Source organism: Leuciscus leuciscus, assembly GCF_965113295.1.
Source record: "Leuciscus leuciscus genome assembly, chromosome: 22".
Classification (NCBI taxonomy): Eukaryota; Metazoa; Chordata; class Actinopteri; order Cypriniformes; family Leuciscidae; genus Leuciscus; species Leuciscus leuciscus.
In genome coordinates this window covers 14,409,359-14,430,348 of record NC_138746.1, presented here as the reverse complement: position 1 = coordinate 14,430,348, position 20,990 = coordinate 14,409,359, and the positions used below count along the sequence as shown (strand labels likewise).

At 41.3% G+C, this 20,990-nt stretch overlaps 1 protein-coding gene and 1 long non-coding RNA gene across 6 annotated transcripts; both read left to right on the top strand.

The window, feature by feature from the left end:
• Nucleotides 1-2,788: 2,788 nt before the first annotated feature.
• Nucleotides 2,789-3,450, top strand: LOC309487272. Its single transcript, XR_014201805.1, has 2 exons — nucleotides 2,789-2,862; nucleotides 3,066-3,450. It is a non-coding gene; the product is annotated as an uncharacterized lncRNA (long non-coding RNA).
• A 1,436-nt stretch (nucleotides 3,451-4,886) lies between these two features.
• On the top strand, nucleotides 4,887-13,938 carry papolg (poly(A) polymerase gamma; the record flags this gene model as incomplete). 5 transcript variants are annotated; one of them, XM_082154809.1, is made up of 22 exons in its annotated part: nucleotides 4,887-5,045; nucleotides 5,638-5,805; nucleotides 7,185-7,251; nucleotides 7,386-7,467; nucleotides 7,612-7,721; nucleotides 7,805-7,858; nucleotides 7,939-8,050; nucleotides 8,145-8,234; nucleotides 8,499-8,637; nucleotides 8,791-8,863; nucleotides 8,954-9,074; nucleotides 9,157-9,241; nucleotides 9,320-9,373; nucleotides 9,708-9,827; nucleotides 10,533-10,642; nucleotides 10,763-10,884; nucleotides 10,980-11,143; nucleotides 11,625-11,734; nucleotides 11,863-12,065; nucleotides 12,231-12,311; nucleotides 12,484-12,543; nucleotides 12,614-13,938. In XM_082154809.1, the coding sequence occupies exons 1-22, from the start codon at nucleotides 5,029-5,031 to the stop codon at nucleotides 12,710-12,712; spliced, it is 2,241 nt and encodes a 746-aa protein (XP_082010935.1). In that variant the 5' UTR covers nucleotides 4,887-5,028. The 5 variants fall into 5 exon arrangements, with proteins under 5 accessions (XP_082010935.1, XP_082010933.1, XP_082010934.1 ...); XM_082154807.1 differs by having other exon boundaries at nucleotides 11,622-11,734; XM_082154808.1 differs by having other exon boundaries at nucleotides 10,980-11,146.
• Nucleotides 13,939-20,990: the final 7,052 nt, after the last annotated feature.

The window sequence follows — 20,990 nt, the reverse complement described above, 5'->3', positions numbered from 1 at the left end:
GTAATTGTATTCTTCAAGTCACTGGAACACAGTCAATGTGAATTTGTAACATTATCATGTATAAAACTTTGTAATGTTTGGCTATATAAAATAAATTATTTCCATTAATGTTTCCTTAAATGATTCTTTAAAAGATCTTCATCATCAAGTCGTGAATGGAGTACATTTTTCTTGCACATTTAAGTGAAATAGAATACAGCAAAAGTGTGATTCTATGTAAAAATAGCCATTTGCATCCATACACACATGTGTGCAGGCTGATATTATGGTGACAACTCAAAACAAATAATTTACTACAAAACCATATATCACAACAAAACACTATTGGGTATAGTAAAATAACTCTCACGCAACATTTCCTGTTCTGGTTTTCATTGGAGAGCTGCTGGACGTCATCACGCCACACCACTGGCATTGAGCCACTAGATGGTGCTGTGGATAAGCGATTACGCACGGCACGCGCATTATTTGGAACAATCTTGCCAAAGCCTGGCTTGTGTCTAATCGATTCAATCAAAACATATGCCAAAGCTCGTATTAAACTAAAACTATTACGCTTCATGAAATGGAGCAGATACAGCCCATTATAACCCTGAATGAATGACCAAATTGTTCGTAAATAAATGTATTCCCTATACCAGGGGTTTTCAAACCAAGTGGACTCAAGGGAGTGGTGGGAGTCTGGAAAAGTTCAGGGAAAACAGATAATAAATAAATATTAGAAATAGGAATAAATATCTAAATAAATTAGTAAGTAGATAAAGTAAATATATATAAAAACAATGCAAATGAGATTAAAATAAATAAATACAATTATTCAAATAAACAAATTAAATTAATTATAGACTAATATAGGCTATAATTAATATTGAAATATATATATATCGAGTTAATGGTCATGGCTCAGTTTTTTAATTTAGGTAGGGGAACTCGTCAGGGAGATGCAATGTCTCCAGTCTTATTTGCTCTTAGTATTGAGCCACTAGCGGAGTTAATAAGGAGCAACCCCAGAATACAGGGGATAACAAATAAAGGAGGGAAGTGTCATAAAATATCGTTATACGCCGATGATGTATTATTATTCATTGAAAACCCTGTTTCATCTATCCTGGCCCTTTTAGAGTGCCTTAGAGACAATGGCTTAGTTTCTGGATATAAGGTAAATGCTGAGAAATCAGAAGAAATTATGATTTCATGACATTGGTCCACTCAGTTAGATAATGTATATCGATAAGTATCTTTTCAATGGTCTAGTAGGGGTTTCAGATACTTGGGTGTTACCCTTACACCCATGGCATCACATTTATACTTGGCTAACTATACACACAGCTTTTTGAGACCATAAAAAAAGATTTGGCGAGATGGGAGATACTACCTCTCTCCATGTTTGGAAGGATTGAAACAGTAAAAATATATATACTGCCGAGGCTTCTCTTCCTATTTCAATCTCTTCCTGATTTGATTCCAGTCTCAGCATTTAATAAACTAGAAAAAATGGATTTCAAAGTTTATTTGGCAAAATAAAAGACCAAGAATTAGACTTAAAAGACTTGTGTCAAATAAGGACAGGGGGGTTTGAACCTTCCTAATCTTAGATATTGGGCTGCTCAGCTTAGGGCTATGGCTGCTTGGCTTGGCATCGATAAGGAGGCAGAATGGGTTAATATTGAACAGAATTCACTTCCTGAAGTCTCTCTGACAGTTCTGCCATTCATGGACTTGCAAGCACAGAAAAGAGTGCAGAAAACAAATATATGGATACAGCATTCTTTAAAAATTTGGTCCACAATATAAAAAAAGTTTAGAGGAGTAATCACCTTATCACGTGCAATACCTATTAAAGGTAACCCAGATTTCCTTCCTTCTATATGGGATAGTGCCTTTAGTAGATGGGAAGAGAATGGTTTAAAGATAATTAATCAAATTTTTGATGGAGAAACCATAAGATCTTTTTCTCAATTATGTGATAAGTTTACACTGAGATCGAATGATCTCTTTAGATATTTACAATTATGACACTATATCACAATTCATAAACATTGGGACGTATTAAAAAGATCTCCAACAAATGTTGAAAAATATTTTATCAATATTATTGAACATGATCTACCTACTAAAAACCATATAGCACATATTTATGAGAAATTAATGCAGGACCGATCTGATGACACGTTTCATATAAAAAGAAACTGGGAACTAGAGTTAAATGCTGTAATAGAGGATGAGATGTGGATAAATATATTTGCTGGCTGTCATAAGGGTATCAGCAGTCAAATGTGGAAGGAATTTGATTGGAAAATGAAAATTAGATTCTTTAGAGTTCCACTGGTGGTTGCCAAATTTGACAGTACTTCGCCATTATCACAATGCTGGAGAGGTTGTGGGATGGTGGGGGACTATGTGCATATATTCTGGGAATGTCCCAAAATACAAGTGTATTGGCAGGGGGTTAAAAGGGAAATCAATAAAGTTTTGTTCATACTGTGACAGAATGGACACATGAAACAGATATACATGTTTGAGAAGATGACAGCAGACTTGCAGTTAAAATCGGAAATTTTTCGACAGAAGTGGGCACTAATTGAAAATTTGCTTTAAATAAATAGATTCAATATGTAACTGTCAGAGAAGTCAGTTAATATTTCATGTTTATTTAATTATTTTGTGAAAGACTTTTAATTTGAAACTGCTTTGTAAAGAGCTGTTTGAGTGGAGACTTTTATTATGAAAAGCACAGAGTGACTCAAAAAAGAAAGTTGTCTACACCGCATGGTAAGTTTATTTAGCCTACTCATCTGAAGTTACAGAACATATCACAGAATGCAAGATTAAGTTCTCCTTTGGTAATAAGCAGCCAATGAAGTAAGTTTGTCATTTATATTGTATGTGTGATTAATGTGGATTGTGTTGCTGTGTGGAAAATAGTGATATCTATACAAAGACTATAGTTTGCTGTTAAAGTGAATTTAACTCTGTTCGGAAAGTTTACAAAGAAAACATTTATTTATTTGAGTTATTTATGTACTTTTATATTATTTATTGTAACTTTATTTTTGTATATTTAGTTCTCACGGCATCTTGAGTTGGATGGTTTTCCTCGTGGTGAACCGGTCAATAAATCGCCTGTCATCAGAGAATCTACAGAGGAGCTACACAATATATGTTAATGTTTGAACAATGCAGATAATGTACTGGTATGTGGTGTATTCTCTGAAGTGCTGTCAAGGATTTGTGTATTTATTTTAACTTTATTTGTTGTTGTTTTGTTTTTTGTTGTTGTTGTTTTTTTGTTTTTGTTTTATTGCTTATTTATTTATTTTACATGATTAATATTATATATAATAAAAACAGTAAAAAAAAAATATATATATTTCAAAATTAATTATAGCCTATATTAGTATATATATTGAAATATTGAAGATTAAAATAAATAAATTAAACTGAAAAAAACATAAACAAACAAACCTAATCATGCAATTTAATAGAAACAAAATATTTTCCAAATTATATTTTACACATATTTGCAATGTTATTCATACAACAAGAAAATATAAAGCTGCCTTTTCAATTTTAGGTCACTCAGAAGGAAGGTTGTTGAGGCTTAACAAAATATTTTCCAAATTATATTTTACACATATTTGCAATGTTATTCATACAACAAGAAAATATAAAGCTGCCTTTTCAATTTTAGGTCACTCAGAAGGAAGGTTGTTGAGGCTTATGAGTCTGAAAGGGGATTTCCAAACTATTTAAAATGTATCACTCCACTGTAGGCTACATTAAAAATGAAGCAGGCCGTACATGCCTCCAAATCACAGACATCTGATTTTTAACAGATAAAAATGTATCCCTGTCAGTGTAATATACGGATAGACAAGTAGTATTATAAACAATAAGAAGTTATTTTTTGCCAAATGTTCAATACCAGTTACTAAATACAGAGTAGACCCTGTGTATTTTTCCACAGAAGAAGATTTCTGTAGGCTAGTTCTTGGGAAGCTTTTTTATGTCGTTTGTTATTTGTTCAACTACATCACTTTCACCCATCAGTAGGCAACTGTCCAAATAAAGTTTCAGTATCGATCATCCCACATATTATGTTGAAAAAGGACCAAACTTGTCATGCAGTCGGTTGTATACTATTTACGCAGCTTTGGTCACGTGATGTTGCCAGATAGCGAGGGGCACGTTGTCACAAACGGTCATCGCGTGTTCAAATACTTTTTATGTCCAGGCCAGTAACTGAGGAAATGTGCATTCGCTTTTTTCTTTTTTTTCTTTTTTTTTTTGGTAACAAAAATCTTAAAATACATTTCTATGATTTGACTTTCAAAAATAAACATACTGTGAGAAATATCCAAGCCCCGATCTCTTCAGGATTCCTACTTTTTACCAGAGAGTGCAGATTTGCTTCAATAATATAAAAAATGACTGTTTGATAGTCGTCTCGCATGCTGATCTGCTCACTTTAGTCCAATAAAATCGTAATTGATATTTGAAATGTCACAGACCTATTGGGAAAGGGATTGAGAGATTCTCAGATATATGGGGCTGTTTTAACCTTTTTAAAGAATACAGGATTAGAACATAGGATAGGCTATAGCCTAATGTATTAGGATTGTGATGCTTCGGCCCACCTTTATGGTTGAGGAGCCCAGGGCGGACGTTGGAGGAGCTGAACACGCAGCGCGAGGAGGAGGAGGGTGAGGCATTACATCCACAAATAAAAGGAGAGAAGAGGGAAGGAATGTAGGCTATATAAAATAAAAGGAAGATGCATCACCCATGTAAGCTGTACAGTAGGTGGCGGTAATACTCCAAAGGAGTGAGCGGCCAGTAACAACGAGAAGAAGAAAACATTCATCTGCTTGTGTCAGGGCGCAGAGCATGTCGGGAGATGTCTGTCCGGTGGGCGCCATATTGGAGCAACAACTATTGTTATAAATTGAGACGGGGCTGCTGCTGGCTGAGTTTACATGTTTTCTGCGTGTTTGTTCTGAAAATAAGTGGATATTTATACGCAAGGTCATGAAAGAGATGTCAACGTAAGTGTTCCATGCCCCAAAGTGGTTTTAGTAGGGTAAACGGGTTAGTTGTTGATTTAAAAAAATGCCATGCTAGGCTAGTTTAGCCCGTTTTTTTAAGATAACGGTGAGAGACTGTAGCTGATAAACGGCATGATTGTGTGTTTTTAATTTAATAAATGATTACATGACAGTGGTTAAATACACGCATGCTTTAGTCCGTTGCATTTAAACAAAGTATTTCGGTGGTATTTGCCAAGTAATCGTGTCTTTGTTTACACAAACATTGGGCAATGCACGGTTCGTTCTTTCAATGCTTGTTTACGTTTCATGAAACATTGTACATTTGAATGTACAATATGATCTGTCATTGTTTATATCGAGTTGAGCATATACACATAATATATAGACCTATGTGTGACATACATATTTACATATTACTATTTTGTATTGTCATATGTTTAGAGCACCCCTTAATTTTTAAAAAGCTTTTAGGCTTGTTTTTTTTTAGCTCAATAGTATTTTGATTTGTTATTAATATTAATATTTAATATTTCTATAGTGCACAATGAACCTATTATTATTATTATTGTCATGATGTCTTCATTTGCAGGACTGGTGACAGTACGCTTGGCGGGCAGCAGCCTCGGAAACATTATGGCATCACATCTTCAATCAGCCTGGCCCTTCCCAGAGAGATTGACCATATCTACTCTCAAAAACTCACTGAGGCTATGAAACCATTTGGAGTGTTTGAGGGTGAAGATGAACTCAATCACAGGTGAGGGCTTTCATTTATGGAACTTTCCAGTGGTTAGAGACAGGGGTTTGTGCATTGCAGACTGCCACATGTTTGTTGCTATCTGTCTAGTGTCTTTGATGAAAGTACCAACATAAACCTTTGAAGGATCTTTACAGTCAACATATCTGGAGCTATCTGTATAAGCAAAATGTTCTTTATTGGTTACTGTCTTTGAAAATGTGATGTTGAACTTTTTATTATTATTTTTGACATTGGAAACTATATGACTGTTTGGACACAGTGCAACAATCAACACTATCCAGTCCTTAAATGACCAATGTGTATTCTCTCTCAATGTTACTTGCATCCAGATATCCCTGTTTATTTGTCAGCTAAGTCCGTCGGATGGAAACTACAGATCATACTTGAGCATTTTTGTATGTTTTGGAAAGGCAACAAGCCCAGTGCATTACAGGTGTTGAAGTAACACAATTTTTTTGTAGGGCATAGCCCTTTTCTCTTTTTTTCTCTTTTATTCATTTTTTATTTTTTTTATTTTTTGTAAGTCATGTAGCACAGTTTTAAAAAAATCAGATATAGTACCCCATAGAAAGTCACGTTTTATTAAAATCCTGTCTTGCCAGCATTGAATTGCCCCTTTTAGGTTGTCATTTTTGAGGTTTCACCCTCCAACATTTAGTCACTCCTATAGTGTGTGAACTTGAGAGGCAGGCTACGACTGATTTAAACCAAAGATTTGCTGAAAATCTTGCTGAAAATTGAAACGCAGGGTGGCAGCCTCCAGTTCTTGCTTGGCTTGGATTGTCACTGAAATACCAGTAACCACTTGAATAATCATGGGACCAACACTGACCCTGAAAATATAATAAAATATTAAGTGTCTTGGAGATTTGTTCCTTGGTGAAACATAACATTTAAAATATGTATGTAATTGCTTACTATGTAGTGCATAATAAAACAATTAAATTCTATATATAATTCGATTTTTCTTTTAATAACTGGAATATTTTAACATTTTACATAATTACTTATTGTAAATACAGGTATGTGCAAATGTGTAGTGTATAAGCTAAGCTGTCAGGCTTATTGTGTATCTGTATGCCATTCTAGTATGTGTAAGTGAACTAAACAGACTTTAATTGTCATTAAAACGTAGTTCAAACATATAACATAAAACATGATTTTGTGGGAATTGTAAGCAGGCTCCAAAGAGAGTACCTATTGGAGTCCTTAGACCTGATTTCAAGACACAAGACCTGATTTATCATGACAGTGGCACTCTATCTTACATAAAAGCATAAAATTTGAAAAAATATTGAAATCTTGTCATACCCTGGCTCATTTCTATGTGTCTTCTATGTTTGTAATGACTAAGAGAGATGTTTGTGTCTGTATAGGCTGGCAGTTCTTGGGAAGCTGAATTCATTTGTTAAGGAGTGGATTTCAGAAATCAGTGAAACAAAGGTAAATAATACTACAGATCTCTTGGCCCGTTACGTCATCGTCACATCACCTGTTATGCCAAGACTCAAGAAGTTACATTTCTTTTAATCAAGAATTACAAATTGCTTTTCTAAATCGTCTCTTTTGCCTCACAGAATCTTCCACCGTCAGCAGTAGCGAATGTTGGTGGCAAAATCTTTACTTTTGGGTCATATAGGTTGGGAGTGCACACAAAAGGTACATTTGATGAGCTTTCTTGTACTGTAAAGCAGCAGAAAATTATTAAAAGACTTTCTTAAGGTTGCAGATCTTTTAAGCTATAAAGAGGAATATATATATACCCTTTGCATTCCAATGTTTTTTATTTATTTTATCTTTTAGGTGCTGATATAGATGCTTTGTGTGTTGCCCCACGTCATGTTGAAAGAACTGACTTTTTTTCATCTTTCTTCGAAAAACTAAAACGACATGATGAGATTAAGGATCTACGGGTGAGTACCTTTTCCGTTACTCATAATTTCTGCCACTGCTTTGTTTTAGGAGTGACTTTATCTTTTGTATATTTCCTGTTTAGGCTGTGGAGGATGCTTTTGTGCCAGTGATCAAATTCAAGTTTGATGGCATTGAGGTAAAGCATTTGATGTCAAATTGTTTATGATATAAGCCTTCATGATATTTATTTATTTACTTTTTTCTTCACCCCCTCAGATTGATCTGCTGTTTGCCAGGCTGGCTCTACAGTCCATTCCTGATAACCTGGACCTTAGAGGAGACTCCCTCCTCAGAAACTTGGACATCAGATGCATTCGCAGTCTAAACGGTAATAACCTTCAAGATTGGATGTTTTAATGTCACATGTACAGTCTTAATTTCTCTATTTCATAGATTTACCTGTTGTTTTGTACATTTTCCAGGTTGCCGTGTTACAGATGAGATCCTGTATTTGGTGCCTAATAAAGAGAATTTCAGATTAACATTGAGAGCGATTAAATTGTGGGCCAAACGTAAGTGTGATTTTAAATTATTGCCTTTTGAGAAGTTTTTTATTGATTGAGTAGAGAAGGACAGAAATGATGGAGAGAAAAAGGTGAAATGGGACAGGGAAATTACTTGATGAAAATGCTTTGCACTCATGAGCACCCCAGCTCAATGTGTCCTAGCATGTGTTAACCACTAGTTTCTGATGTCTAATTTGAAATTCTGATCTCTTATTCTAAATCTTGGCTTTGCTAAGAATGCAATCCACTGAATTTGTTTTATTTTTTTAGGCCGTGGAATCTATTCCAACATGTTAGGCTTTCTGGGTGGAGTGTCCTGGGCTATGCTGGTGGCCAGAACATGTCAGCTCTACCCAAATGCTGTTGCCGCCACACTTGTGCACAAGTTCTTTCTGGTCTTCTCTAAATGGTGAGATCACAGCACATGTGGTTCATATGGTGGAACTGAAACTTCACGTATTGTGTGCTGTTAATGTCCGAGTCCATATCCTGTAGTCATGGAATGTCCATTGCTTTCCCCCTCTCATCTCTTCACTGCATATTATTTTTTTTACTTCATCAGGGAATGGCCATACCCTGTGCTTTTAAAACAACCTGAAGACAGCAATTTGAATCTGCCAGTCTGGGATCCACGGGTTAGTATTATTATGTTCATTGTATACAGTTTTTCTAGGCTTTATGATAGTTTTCTGATTTCACTCAACCTTCTGTTGTTTTACTTTCAGGTGAATCCATCAGACAGGTATCACCTGATGCCAATCATCACACCTGCATACCCACAACAGAACTCTACCTACAATGTGTCTACTTCCACACGCACCATCATGAGTGAAGAGTTCAAGAATGGTATGTAATTTAAATCAAAGCAGGTCAGATATTGGCCATCTCCCTTGACCATTGCTCATGTTTCCAATTTTTCTGTTTTAAGGTCTCACTGTTACAGATGAAATTCTTCTGGGTAAAGCAGACTGGTCCAAGTTGTTTGAACCTCCCAACTTTTTCCAGAAGTACAAGTAAGTGGTTATCCATAGTGTCATATCAGAGATAAATTCCAGTAAAGATTGATCTTAATGTTGGTTTGTTTGTTGCAGGCATTACATTGTCCTTACTGCCAGTGCATCCACTGAGGAAAACCATCTAGAGTGGTAAAATCTTAGTCAAATTCATTTCTTGCTGCTTCTTTTTTTGTGTCTGCAAAAATTGTTTTAATTTTAATTGGACTTATTAATAGTTGTCAGAGATTTAAAATGTACCCCCCCCCCCCAAACCCCCAAAAAAGGACTATAGTTTGACTTGTTTGTTTGGGTTTGTACTAAAATGTTTTCATTCCACTTAAACAGCATTATTATAATAATAATAATAGTAATAGAAAAGGCTACACTTAAACTCAAATTCACGATCTACATTCTGAAATCCGTTCATTGGGTTCTGTTTCTGGAACCACAGACTCCTCAAATAATGATGTTCTGGCCTCCACAGGATTGGACTGGTGGAATCAAAGATAAGAGTGTTGGTTGGAAATTTGGAGCGCAATGAGTACATCACCCTTGCTCATGTCAACCCACAGTCTTTTCCCGGTTTGATAGAGAATCGCAATGAGTAAGTAATAGATAGGTGGGTGGTATGACCAACAAATTGTTTAGGTATGAGTCATTTGATCACAATATAATGTTTGTTTGTTTTTGTTTTCTTTGTTGGGTTTAAATTTTATATTCATTCATAGTGAAAGTGCTCTGCATTTCAAATAAACATGTGGTACCATTTTTGCATAATAATAGAAAATCTTTTACAAGTGAAATGTATTATGTAATTTTTATTTTTTTGTCTGAAACTTGTTGAATGCAAATTAGTTTTTGTTTTTGTTTTTTATCATACGAAGTGCCTATGTAAAAGACCAACTCTCGTTAAACTTAAGGTAATGATTCCTGTAAATGCAAAGCTGTCCTGCACAGATTTATATCTATCATGTTGCAGACAGTATGGCAAAATCTCTACCAGTTGACATTTCTATTGTTGTATTTTATCTATTGTATTGTCATCCTGCCATAATAACAAACATGAGGCTAATGTTTTGTTCATTAAGGCACGAGGACAGATGATGCGAGGCCACTTTTGGATTTGCTCAGATTATTATTTTTAATCTTATATTTGTTCTCAGGCTTTCAGCTTCTGCTTCATACAACCACCTTTAATCACCATTTTACCATGCCTATATTTATTTTGCTGATATCTAATGGCCCTTTATAGGGACTAATATAGAGAAATTAAAAAGGTTTATAAATTTGCATGCTGTTCTTTTCACAGGAATGAATTTGTTTCCATGTGGTTTATTGGAATCAGCTTCAAAAAACTGGACAATTCTGACTGTGTGAATATTGACTTGACCTATGACATCCAGTCCTTCACTGATACTGGTAAGCTGCTCCGCCTGTGCATTCTGTTTTCCTCCATTGTCCTGTTAAAGTTACTGGTTATTTTGGATGTAGAGGACACTTAGGGTCTTTTAATGTCTAAAAGCTGGATTTCCTTTGTAGTTTACAGGCAGGCCAGCAACATCAACATGCTGAAGGATGGCATGACTATTGAGGCCACACATGTGAAGAAGAAACAGTTGCATCATTACCTGCCTCCTGAACTTTTGCAGAGGAAGAAGAAGGTAAAACCACATAGTCTTCTAGTGTTTACATTAATGATGAATGCTCTTGGTCTCTAAAGAATCTATATCCATAACCTATCTCTATCTCATGGCAGAGTTTGGGAGATATAAACCGAAGCTCAAATGGTGGTGGGTCGAAGCGCTGCTCACTGGATAGCAGTCAGCTGGACAGCTCCAGGGACACAGACATTGGCACTCCGTTCAGCTCGCCTACACCAGTCAGCCAACCATGCCAACCAGTCTCCACACCTGAAGACAGGTAGTGCCACTGATTGGGATTAAATACTTGTTTTGTGGGGTTTTTTGTACCTGATTTAGCTGGTTTACACCAAAGGATTCTAAAGGATTCCTGAAAGATTGAGTTTTTAAGTGAATCTCAAATACCTGCCCAAGGGACTGAAATGGCATTTTTCAATTTATTGTATCACACATGACTTTTAGCAGGCTTTTAGAGGTCTAGGGGTTGGAAAAGAAAACAAGTTTTTTTCTTCTCTTGCTTCAGTGCACAAATTATAAATGTCACAAATTGCAGAGTGTTTTTTTTTATCTTGTTTTTGTGGTCAAGCTTATTTTATGGCCTCATTCACAAGCACAAGAAATGCAAAAATATGAGTTGGCCGTAGTGTCAAAATGCTGTTAGATAAAATTAACTTATTATTTACAATTACCTATTTTTTAACCTTCTGCTGCTTCTGTATTAACCCTTTCTTTTATCTCCTTTTTTTTTTTTTTTTTTTTAGTATCAGCCCACCCAGTCATCCAGTCCTTGTATTCATGGACAGCCCACCAGCATCAGAATTGTCGCCTCCAAAACCAGAACAGGGAATGTCCATTCCAGTCATCGGCTCCAGTAAGTGCCATCATATCTTCTGTTATGGACTTGTTCCTGTTTTTCTAATGGGGAAACACATTTGTTGGTGTTTTTGTAAGTTGCAATTCATTCTGATTCCACTAATTTAGTACTTTTTTTCTTTTCAGAGCCCATCGCCACTCCAGTTGCCAAGCCCCCAACACCTCCCGCTGGCAACACCATTCCTACAGTGGTGGGCCGCAGTGTGATACCACGCATTACCTCTTCCTCCCCTAGCCCAACTGACCTGCCCAACAGTGTCAATGGAGCACCAAAGAGACCTCACTCTCCATCTCTGGAGGATTCTCCTAAGAGGCACAAAGACACCGAGGTCTCACAAAGCTCTTTATTTGCATTTTTTTTATACCATTCAAAAGCACACACACAAAAAAGAAATCCATTATGAATGGTCAACCTCTTCATTTCTGAGGAACCCTAATAAAAATGGAAAAATCCAATCCAGCCTTAACTTCAAGCATGCCTTAATATGTGTCAGGTGTTTTCTGATGACTCTGCGTTTAAAGAACCGAACCCTCCAACTACCAATGGCTTGGATGGTGATGATGGGCAAACAGTGGTGAGTGTATTTTTCTTCATGTTTATTGCATTAACCACAGGTGTACACCACAATTGGATCATTTCACTGAAACTGAAACAGTTTTCTTGCATCAACACAATTAGACCTCACGCAATGTTTGTGCAAAAACAAATTTCCTGAAAAACCCCTCCCCACCCCCTCTTTGACACAGGAGGGTTTTGCAGCAACCAAACCTATGCCAATACCAACAATCGATACATCAAGATCACAGGTAATTGACATGCAATTATTATTATAATTTAATGTCAAAATTGAAATTAATTTAAGTCTTTTGTTTTCAGAGACTACCCAGTAAAGAGCTTCCGGATGCATCTTCCCCAATCCCCACAAGCAACCTCCGTGTGATTAAAAATTCAATCAGGCTCACCCTTAACCGATAACAGTGAGCTATCTACAGGTGACATGAATTGTTACTGTTGATGCCACTCTTGGGTTTGCCCTTTAATCTATTTTTTTTCTCCTTTTCTTGAGCATTTGTCTACACAGGTTTTCCCTTAAAGAGTGGAACCACACCTGTGTAACAGCAGTGCTGCTTTTAAACTGCTACTGATATTTGGCTGGTCTTCCTGCTTGTTAAAGAGTTAGTGTAAAGTATTGATTTGTTTTTCTTTTCTTCCCAAGTAGTTTTTTTTTTTTTATGCCTTACTGTGTCCGAATGCTTGCGTAGACATCTATTTGAGCTTTTGAAACAACTTGTACAGTAGAGTAGTTTGTAAATAACTTTAAAAATCATTGTTAGTCTTTCTATGCCACCTTAATGTAGTTTTTATTAACAAAAAAAGTTGAAAAAAAAATTGTCCTGTTTGTCACTGTAAATGAGATTCTTTGTTTGTCCAAAGGTTTTCCTTGCAGTCTTTTTGTAATGGCTGTATTGATTCTGGTACAGTTTCTGGGAGGACCTTTTGTGTGGGGTGCGTATGTGTGCGAGTGTGTAGATGGACCAACATTAGTAACTCAAAACCATGACTCCCATTACAGGTCACAAACGCTGCTGCCACTCCATAGTTTCGTTATCAGCTCAGAACAAAAGAGCAGTATTAGATCTGAGGTATGGGTTTGTTGGGACTACATTTCAAAGCAGGTTTGCTTTTACTGTGAGTTTACTAAATGATAAACGAGTCCATGTTGGTTTTACGTGTGCATGTGCATGATTGTAATTTCCTGCGTCTAGGGCGTCACCCCCTGCGCCTCCCATGGAGGTCTGAATGGCAGTGTCTCTTGAACTTTAACTTTAAACACTTTCCATTTATATTCCATTTTTCCTCCTCCAGAACCCCACCCCCCTCCTTTACACAACCTACTGTCCTGCCCTGTTGGGGTGTACAGAGAACATAGGCTTACTCTTCTTCATTTTGGGGTTTCTTAACATTTTATTTATTTGTACCATTATAATTTTTTATATCACAGATATTGCAGCTTAACATTTTTTTTCTAGACATTCATTTCATCGCTCAGTTTGAATCTTCCTGTTACCTTTAGGACAATTTAAAAAAAAATCTACTTGTCATTCTTTTGTAGGGCAAAAGTTGTATTTGAAAGGGTATTTTTGTATGTAATGTAAACTGCCGCCTTTACATTTGAGAAAATAAAATTCACAAAACCCCAAGTGGCTCCTGTCTTTTTTCCCCCCCACTTTTCCAAAACGTTCTTGTTCATGACAACGATGAAGAGAAAACGGGACATGTATTCTTTACATGTAGTGTAGATTATCATGTTGCAAATTCAGGTAATGGTGCCACAGCTTACGATGACGTCACCTCCTATGGGCCATCCCTGTGACGTAGTTATTAGTGAAGTTGTAAACACTCATGTTTACACGTTGACCACAACTCTCACATAGGATATTTGCTAATAAGCTATGAATAACTAAACTGTTAATTGTAAAAAATATTTACCCATGTAGAGTCAAAGCGTAAATTCTCTCGAAGAAGTGTTATTCTTTCTCTGTTGTTGGAAATAAACTTCCTTGTTCGTGGGAGATTCCCACTGCGTGCAGGGGATTACCCTTTCATAGGTTGATCAGTTGCGTGAACTTTTAGTAAATACAAGCGGCGTCCATTTTAAAGAATAATATGATGCTGGTCATTCAATCTCTTAAAAAAATTGCACACTGAGCTAAACCGTGTCAGAACGAGCTGATATATTCTGTCAGAAGTAGGTCCAATGGTTGGGATAGAAACTGCTATCAATTCAAAATGCAGGAGAACATCAAGAGTAAAGAAACTCCCAAGTGTCTGACTTACTCAAGTGAATCTTGTAGTATGAAATAAAACATTTCGTGGGATTTCAAAAAAGTATGTGTTTACTTTCCATTTGAACAAAGAAAAAGTAAACACATTATTACAAGTACCTTGACATTTCTAATTTCATTTGTGTAATTTGAATTTGACTGCGCACTATGCACTTCCCTAGTTGGATTGGCTTGCGCAGACGCTGAATGATATGGCAAGCCACATTAACAACTAGTAGGGTACAACGGGGCTAAAGGCACACCTTAAGGGGGGGGGGAGTGCTTTTTACTATTCCTATATAGTGCATGATTGCAGAAAAAAAAATTCGTATTGAACATTTATAGATCAACAGATTTTGTGTGAAAATAAATATTAAATCACACATTATTTATACTAATATATACAGTACTTAAGATAAAATGTTTTGTCTAATTTAATACTTGAATTATTTTGATAAATAAAATTAAGTTTTGTTCAATAAATATACTGTCATTAAAATATTAATATAAAAGTAAATTTAAAGTACAAACAATTATTTTTAAAAGTGAAGGTTCTGAAAGCATTAAAAGATATGGCATAATTTAATATAGATCTACAGTAGTAACATTAAATCATATTTTGTTATATGATGTTATTAATATCAGATTTTTAAATAAGGTTTCATTATAAATATGGTGATTAATTCTAAGGTGAACACCCAACTTAATATATGATATTTACCATCTGAATCTAACCATGTAAAGTCAACAAATGGAAAAGTCAGCCAGCTATTTATTATCATGTTAATAATTGTGCCTTTAGACCCAACAGCAGGAGCGCCTTTTACATATTCTTCCGTTATTGAAAAACTGTTGCTTTATTTAGCTTGAACAAATCAATAAGAAGTCCTTTGACTCAAAATATATTCAATAATTTTAGCGATTCTAAATCTACAACATTTTTAAAACATCAAATATTAGATCAAATTAACACAGAATAAACTTTGCACTGCTGCGTCAATGATCAGCCAAATTTCCACATGCATCTGATGTTTTGGAAAGTGCTGCTGCAAGTTCTCTTACGAGAGGTTCTCTCGTATTGCGTAAGCTAGCTTACGCTTCGGGAAAGTCTCCTTTCTCGAGATACTGAAGCCAAAAATTATCCTTAATTTTTTTTAAACTTTGTCAACGCAGTGCGGCAGCCTGCAGACCTAGGGCAAGCGAATCGCGTGCCCATTGGCTGCTCTGCGGCAACTGCAGCAGCCTATGGCTGAGCCTTGCGCGTGACGTCACGTCCAATGAGCGCGCTTGGCGCGCTTAATGCGTCACAGCCCGTCATTAGGGGTGTGGCTTAGCGTATATAAGCAAGGAACAGAGGCTGCTTCACTGATTTCTGTCTCTTCAGCGAAGCTCTTCGCATCGCTGATCTTCGAGGAAGCCGCCGTCGAATCAAGCGACCAGCACGCCGAGGATTTCAGCCTGAGGACGCCGGCCGCTCGCCGCCTTCAGCCTTCCCTGCCTGCTGCGCCATCCGGCATATATATCCTTTCCTTGCTCTGTGTTGTGTGTTTGTGTGTCCGCCGCGACACACCTGCATCTAAAAGAGCGCGAGGCGTTGTTGCAAATGCCTCGCTCATCCTGTGGCTCGTGCAGAGCCGCGCTCAGCGACGGAGACTGCCACGTGTTGTGCACTCTCTGCCTGGGCTTCGACCACGCAGCCCGCGCTCTCTCCGAGGGCGGCTGCGATCAGTGTGAGGAGTAACCGATGTCGACCCTACGGGCTCGACTCGCTAAATTCGAGGAACCTCCACCTTCTCCGGCCACTTCTTCTGGGCCACGTAAGAAGAAACGTCGCTCCCAAAGGCCGCCGGAACTGGACGCTACAGCTGAGCGCTCGCCGAAACCTCTCCCGCGAGCCTCGCTCTCTCCTTCCCCCCCACCCTTCACCGACGCGCAGCTGCCGGCCTCTGCCCGCACTGCCGTCGTCCTGGGGGATGATGCAGATGATGCCGCTGACAGCTGCTCTCTGCTCGCGTCTGACAGCGAGGACTGGTCGGGCTCTCACCGCTCCGCCCCCTCGACTTTGGAGTCTACCAGATCACGTGCCAGTGTTGACGCGGAGCTTCTCCGCCTCCTCACTCAAGCGGTCGAGAGAATGGGACTGGATTGGTCCCCACCTAAGGAGCCGGAGCCCAATCGCCTTGACAGGTGCTTTCTACCTAGCCGCCGCCCTGCGCCTGCCTCTAGGTCAGCACCCTTCCTGCCTGAGCTCCACACCGAGCTTTCTAAATCCTGGAACGCTCCGTTCTCCACCAGACTCCGCTCGCCAGTCTCCTCGGCTCTCTCCCAGGTGGACAGAGCCGCCGAGAACGGCTATAACGCTATCCCCGCCGTTGAGGAAGCTGTGGCAACGCACCTTTGCCCGCCGTCTGCTAGATGGCGCTCAAAGTCTGCCCTGCCGTCTAAAGCCTGCAGGACCACCTCAGCTCTCGCCGGCCGCGCTTTCGCCGCCTCCGGCCAGGCTGCTTCCGCCCTGCACTCAATGGCCGTCCTTCAGATCCTTCAAGCCGACCTCCTCCGTGAGCTGGAAGAGAAGGGCTCGGGTCCGTCCGCCTTAACTGATCTGCGCAGCGCTACGGATCTTGCGCTACGCGCCACCAAGACCGCTGCTCAAGCCATCGGCAGATCCATGACCGTGCTCACCGTCATCGACAGACACCTCTGGCTGACTCTCGCTGACATGAGTGACTCAGAGCGCGCCGTTTTCCTGAACGCACCACTTTCGCCCACCGGCCTCTTTGGCCCTGCGGTCAGCGGAATTGTGGATCGGTTCTCCGAAGTTCAGAAGGCGTCACAGGCGATGAACCTCTTCCTGCCCCGCCGTTCGAGCCCAGCCACAGGCCGCCCTCAAACTCAGCCTCCTGTGCGCAGCTCTAACCAGCGCTCTTCCAGGCCTCCCAGCGCTTCGCAGCGACGCCAGGGCAGTCGCCCCAGGTCACGCTCGACCAGCCGTCACAGACCGCCGCCCCCACGGGGCCCGCGGCCCAAGATCGCTTTGAAGCCTGAGCCCGCAAAGTCCTCCTAGCATCCGCAAGGAGGAAAAGATGGTTGGGTCCCGCTACGGCCGGACCGCCATCGAAACGCACAGCTCTGTCAGTCCCCTATGTTCAGGCTACTGCAGCAGCACACACCGCAGCCAACGAGCCAGTAATGACACTCGCTCGCCTGCACACAAACGCCGTTTTCACGGCGACTCAGATAAATCTCAAAAAGAGTATAAGTGCTTTAAGTGTAGAAAATGTGCCCACACCCACGTGTTCACTGCTTCACACATGTACAATCCCCATGGTAACGCGCCCAGAGCGCTCTCTCATAAAGCGGCCTCACACCGCTCGAGTACTAAATGTAGGAAATGTGCCCACACTTCCGTGCCCACACCTACTCGCTGCTCGCTCTGTCACTCAGTTACCTCAAGTTGCTACGGCTCAAGCCGCAGGGATATTAAGTGTAGGAAAAGTGCCCACTCCCGTGTGCTCACTGCCTCACACAGACCAGGTTCCCATGGCAACGCGTCCAGAGCGCTATCTCTTAAAGCGGAAACTTTCCGCTCGAGCATCAAGTGCAGAAAATGTGCCCACAGCATTGTGCTCACACCTGCCCACTACCCGCTCTGCCAGACAGGTTGCAAACCTCATAAAGCTTCCAAACACTGGCCGTGTCATAAGTGCAAATCCCGCGCCAGCTCACGAGCACGCGCACCCACTTTCAGACACCATTATCCCCACGCCGCTCTCGCGCCTGGGTTATTTGGCAGCAGCTCACGCTCCATCGTCCGAGATCGAGCTTCTAAAATCTGCACAGTCGGCCAGCCCTGTTCTTCTGCCCTCGTGTCCGAGCATCGGCGGCGCGCGATCTGAACCCAGAGACCATTCGACCCCTAGCTATGCATGCAAAAGCATGGGAAGCTATTCAGGGCGCGTCAGAATGGGTGCTCAACACCATAAGACACGGCTATTCGCTCCAATTTGCTCGTCGCCCTCCGCGCTTTCTAGCGCAGACGGAAACGAAAGTGAGTTTGGAAACAGCGCATCTGCTTCAAGCAGAAATAGCAAAGCTGCTGCGAAAAGGGGCCATAGAACAAGTTCATCCTTCCTCGAGCGAGTCAGGCTTTTACAGCCGTTACTTCCTCGTTCCCAAGAAGGACGGAGCATTAAGACCTATTTTAGATCTGAGACATCTGAACAAGGCTCTCATGAGACGGCCGTTCAGGATGATTACAACCAGACAGATCCTTGCGCAAGTTCGCCCAGGAGACTGGTTTATCTCTCTCGATCTGAAAGACGCGTATTTCCAGATCCAAATAACTCCCCGTCACAGGCCATTCTTGAGATTCGCCTTCGACGGTCGAGCTTATCAATACACAGTCCTGCCGTTCGGCCTGTCTTTAGCACCCCGTACATTTACGAAATGCATGGACACGGCTCTCGCTCCCCTGAGGAGTCAGGGAATGCGAATTCTGAACTATCTGGACGATTGGCTCGTTCTAGCGCAGTCAGAGACAGAACTTGTGTCTCACAGAACAGCGCTACTCGACCACCTGGAGGGTCTGGGTCTAGCGGTCAACTGGACCAAGAGCTCGCTCTCGCCCCGGCAGTCAATTTCCTTTCTCGGAATAGAACTGGACTCGGTGGCAATGACGGCCAGATTGTCGGAGCAGCGCGCGCACCGCATTCAGCGCCTCGCTGCATCCTTCAAAGAAGGCACACAGGTTCCCCTGAAAGCATTTCAGCGCATTCTGGGGCATATGGCCTCAGCTGCAGCAGTGCTTCAGCTGGGTTTACTGCGCATGCGCCCGCTTCAACGCTGGCTGAAAGCGCGCGTTTCCCATCGAGCCTGGGCGACCGGCGGCTCGCTAATCAGAGTGACTCAGGTCTGTGTCTCAGCCCTGCAGCCCTGGCTAGCAGCCGAATGGTATCACACTGGAGTGACTATGGGAGTGGTTTCACACCGGAAAGTTGTCTCAACAGACGCGTCCAACCTAGGTTGGGGAGCGCTCTTCGAAGGCAGACCGGTCTATGGCCACTGGTCAGACCAGGAGAATCTCCTACACATAAACTGTCTAGAGATGCTTGCGGTCGAGAAAGCGCTCATGCACTTCCTCCCATTCCTCCATGGTCACCATGTTCTAGTCCGCACGGACAACACTTCAGTAGTGGCCTATGTGAACCGCCAGGGCGGTGTCAGATCAAAGCAACTCTGCGCCCTGACGGAACGCCTCCTCGTATGGGCTCAGCACTCTCTGCGCTCTCTGAGAGCATCGCATGTGCCTGGCCATCTGAACGAGGGCCCCGACAGACTGTCCAGGGACAACGTTCCCCCTGGGGAGTGGTCTCTACACCCCCAAACAGTCCAGTCGCTGTGGCGCCGCTTTGGCAGAGCGAAAGTCGACCTCTTTGCGTCAAAAGACAACGCCCACTGCCCAGTGTTCTTTTCAAAGAGCGAGGACGCGCTGGCCCAGACATGGCCCAGCGGCCCGCTATATGCGTTTCCACCGGTCTCTCTGCTGCCTCAGGTCATCGAGAGAGTCAGGAAAGCGCGCCACACAGTGCTCCTCATAGCCCCGTTCTGGGAGAACCAAGCTTGGTTCCCGGAACTCATACAATTGGCAGACTCAGCCCCCTGGCCGATTCCGGTGCGGAGAGACCTTCTCTCTCAAGCCCACGGCTCGATTTGGCATCCCCACCCAGAGCACTGGTCTCTGCATGCGTGGAGCCTCAACAATTACACGCTGATCTACCAGAAGGGGTGATGAACACGATCATACAAGCTAGAGCCCCCTCCACGAGGCGGCTCTACACGTCTAAATGGTCGGTGTTTAACAAATGGTGCACTACCAGAGGGCTTAATCCACAGACATGTGGGGTCTCGCACGTTTTGTGCTTCCTTCAAGAGTTACTGGACGCGGGCAGGTCCCCCTCCACGCTCAAAGTCTATGTCGCGGCTATTTCAGCGCTCTCTGTCTCAGAGCCGGGCCGCGCATTAGGAAGGAACGAGTTTGTCATCCGCTTCCTTAGAGGAGCGAGGAGGATGAACCCCCCGCGACCCCCTTCGGTTCCTATGTGGGATCTTTCACTGGTCTTAGACGCACTGAAAGCACATCCCTTTGAACCCTTAGAAACTGTGGATATGAAATACCTCACGCTCAAAACCGTTTTTCTGATAGCTCTGTCTTCAGTAAAACGTGTGGGAGACCTTCACGCGTTATCCACTAACGCTGCGTGCCTCGAGTTCGGACCCAATAACTCTAAAGTTATTCTCAGACCGAGGCATGGGTACGTCCCCAAAATTCTGGGCACTCCCTTCAGAGCGCAGGTCATTTCCCTGTCAGCCCTGCCAAATGCTGGCTGCGAGGCAGATAGTAATCTCCTCTGCCCAGTTAGAGCGCTAAA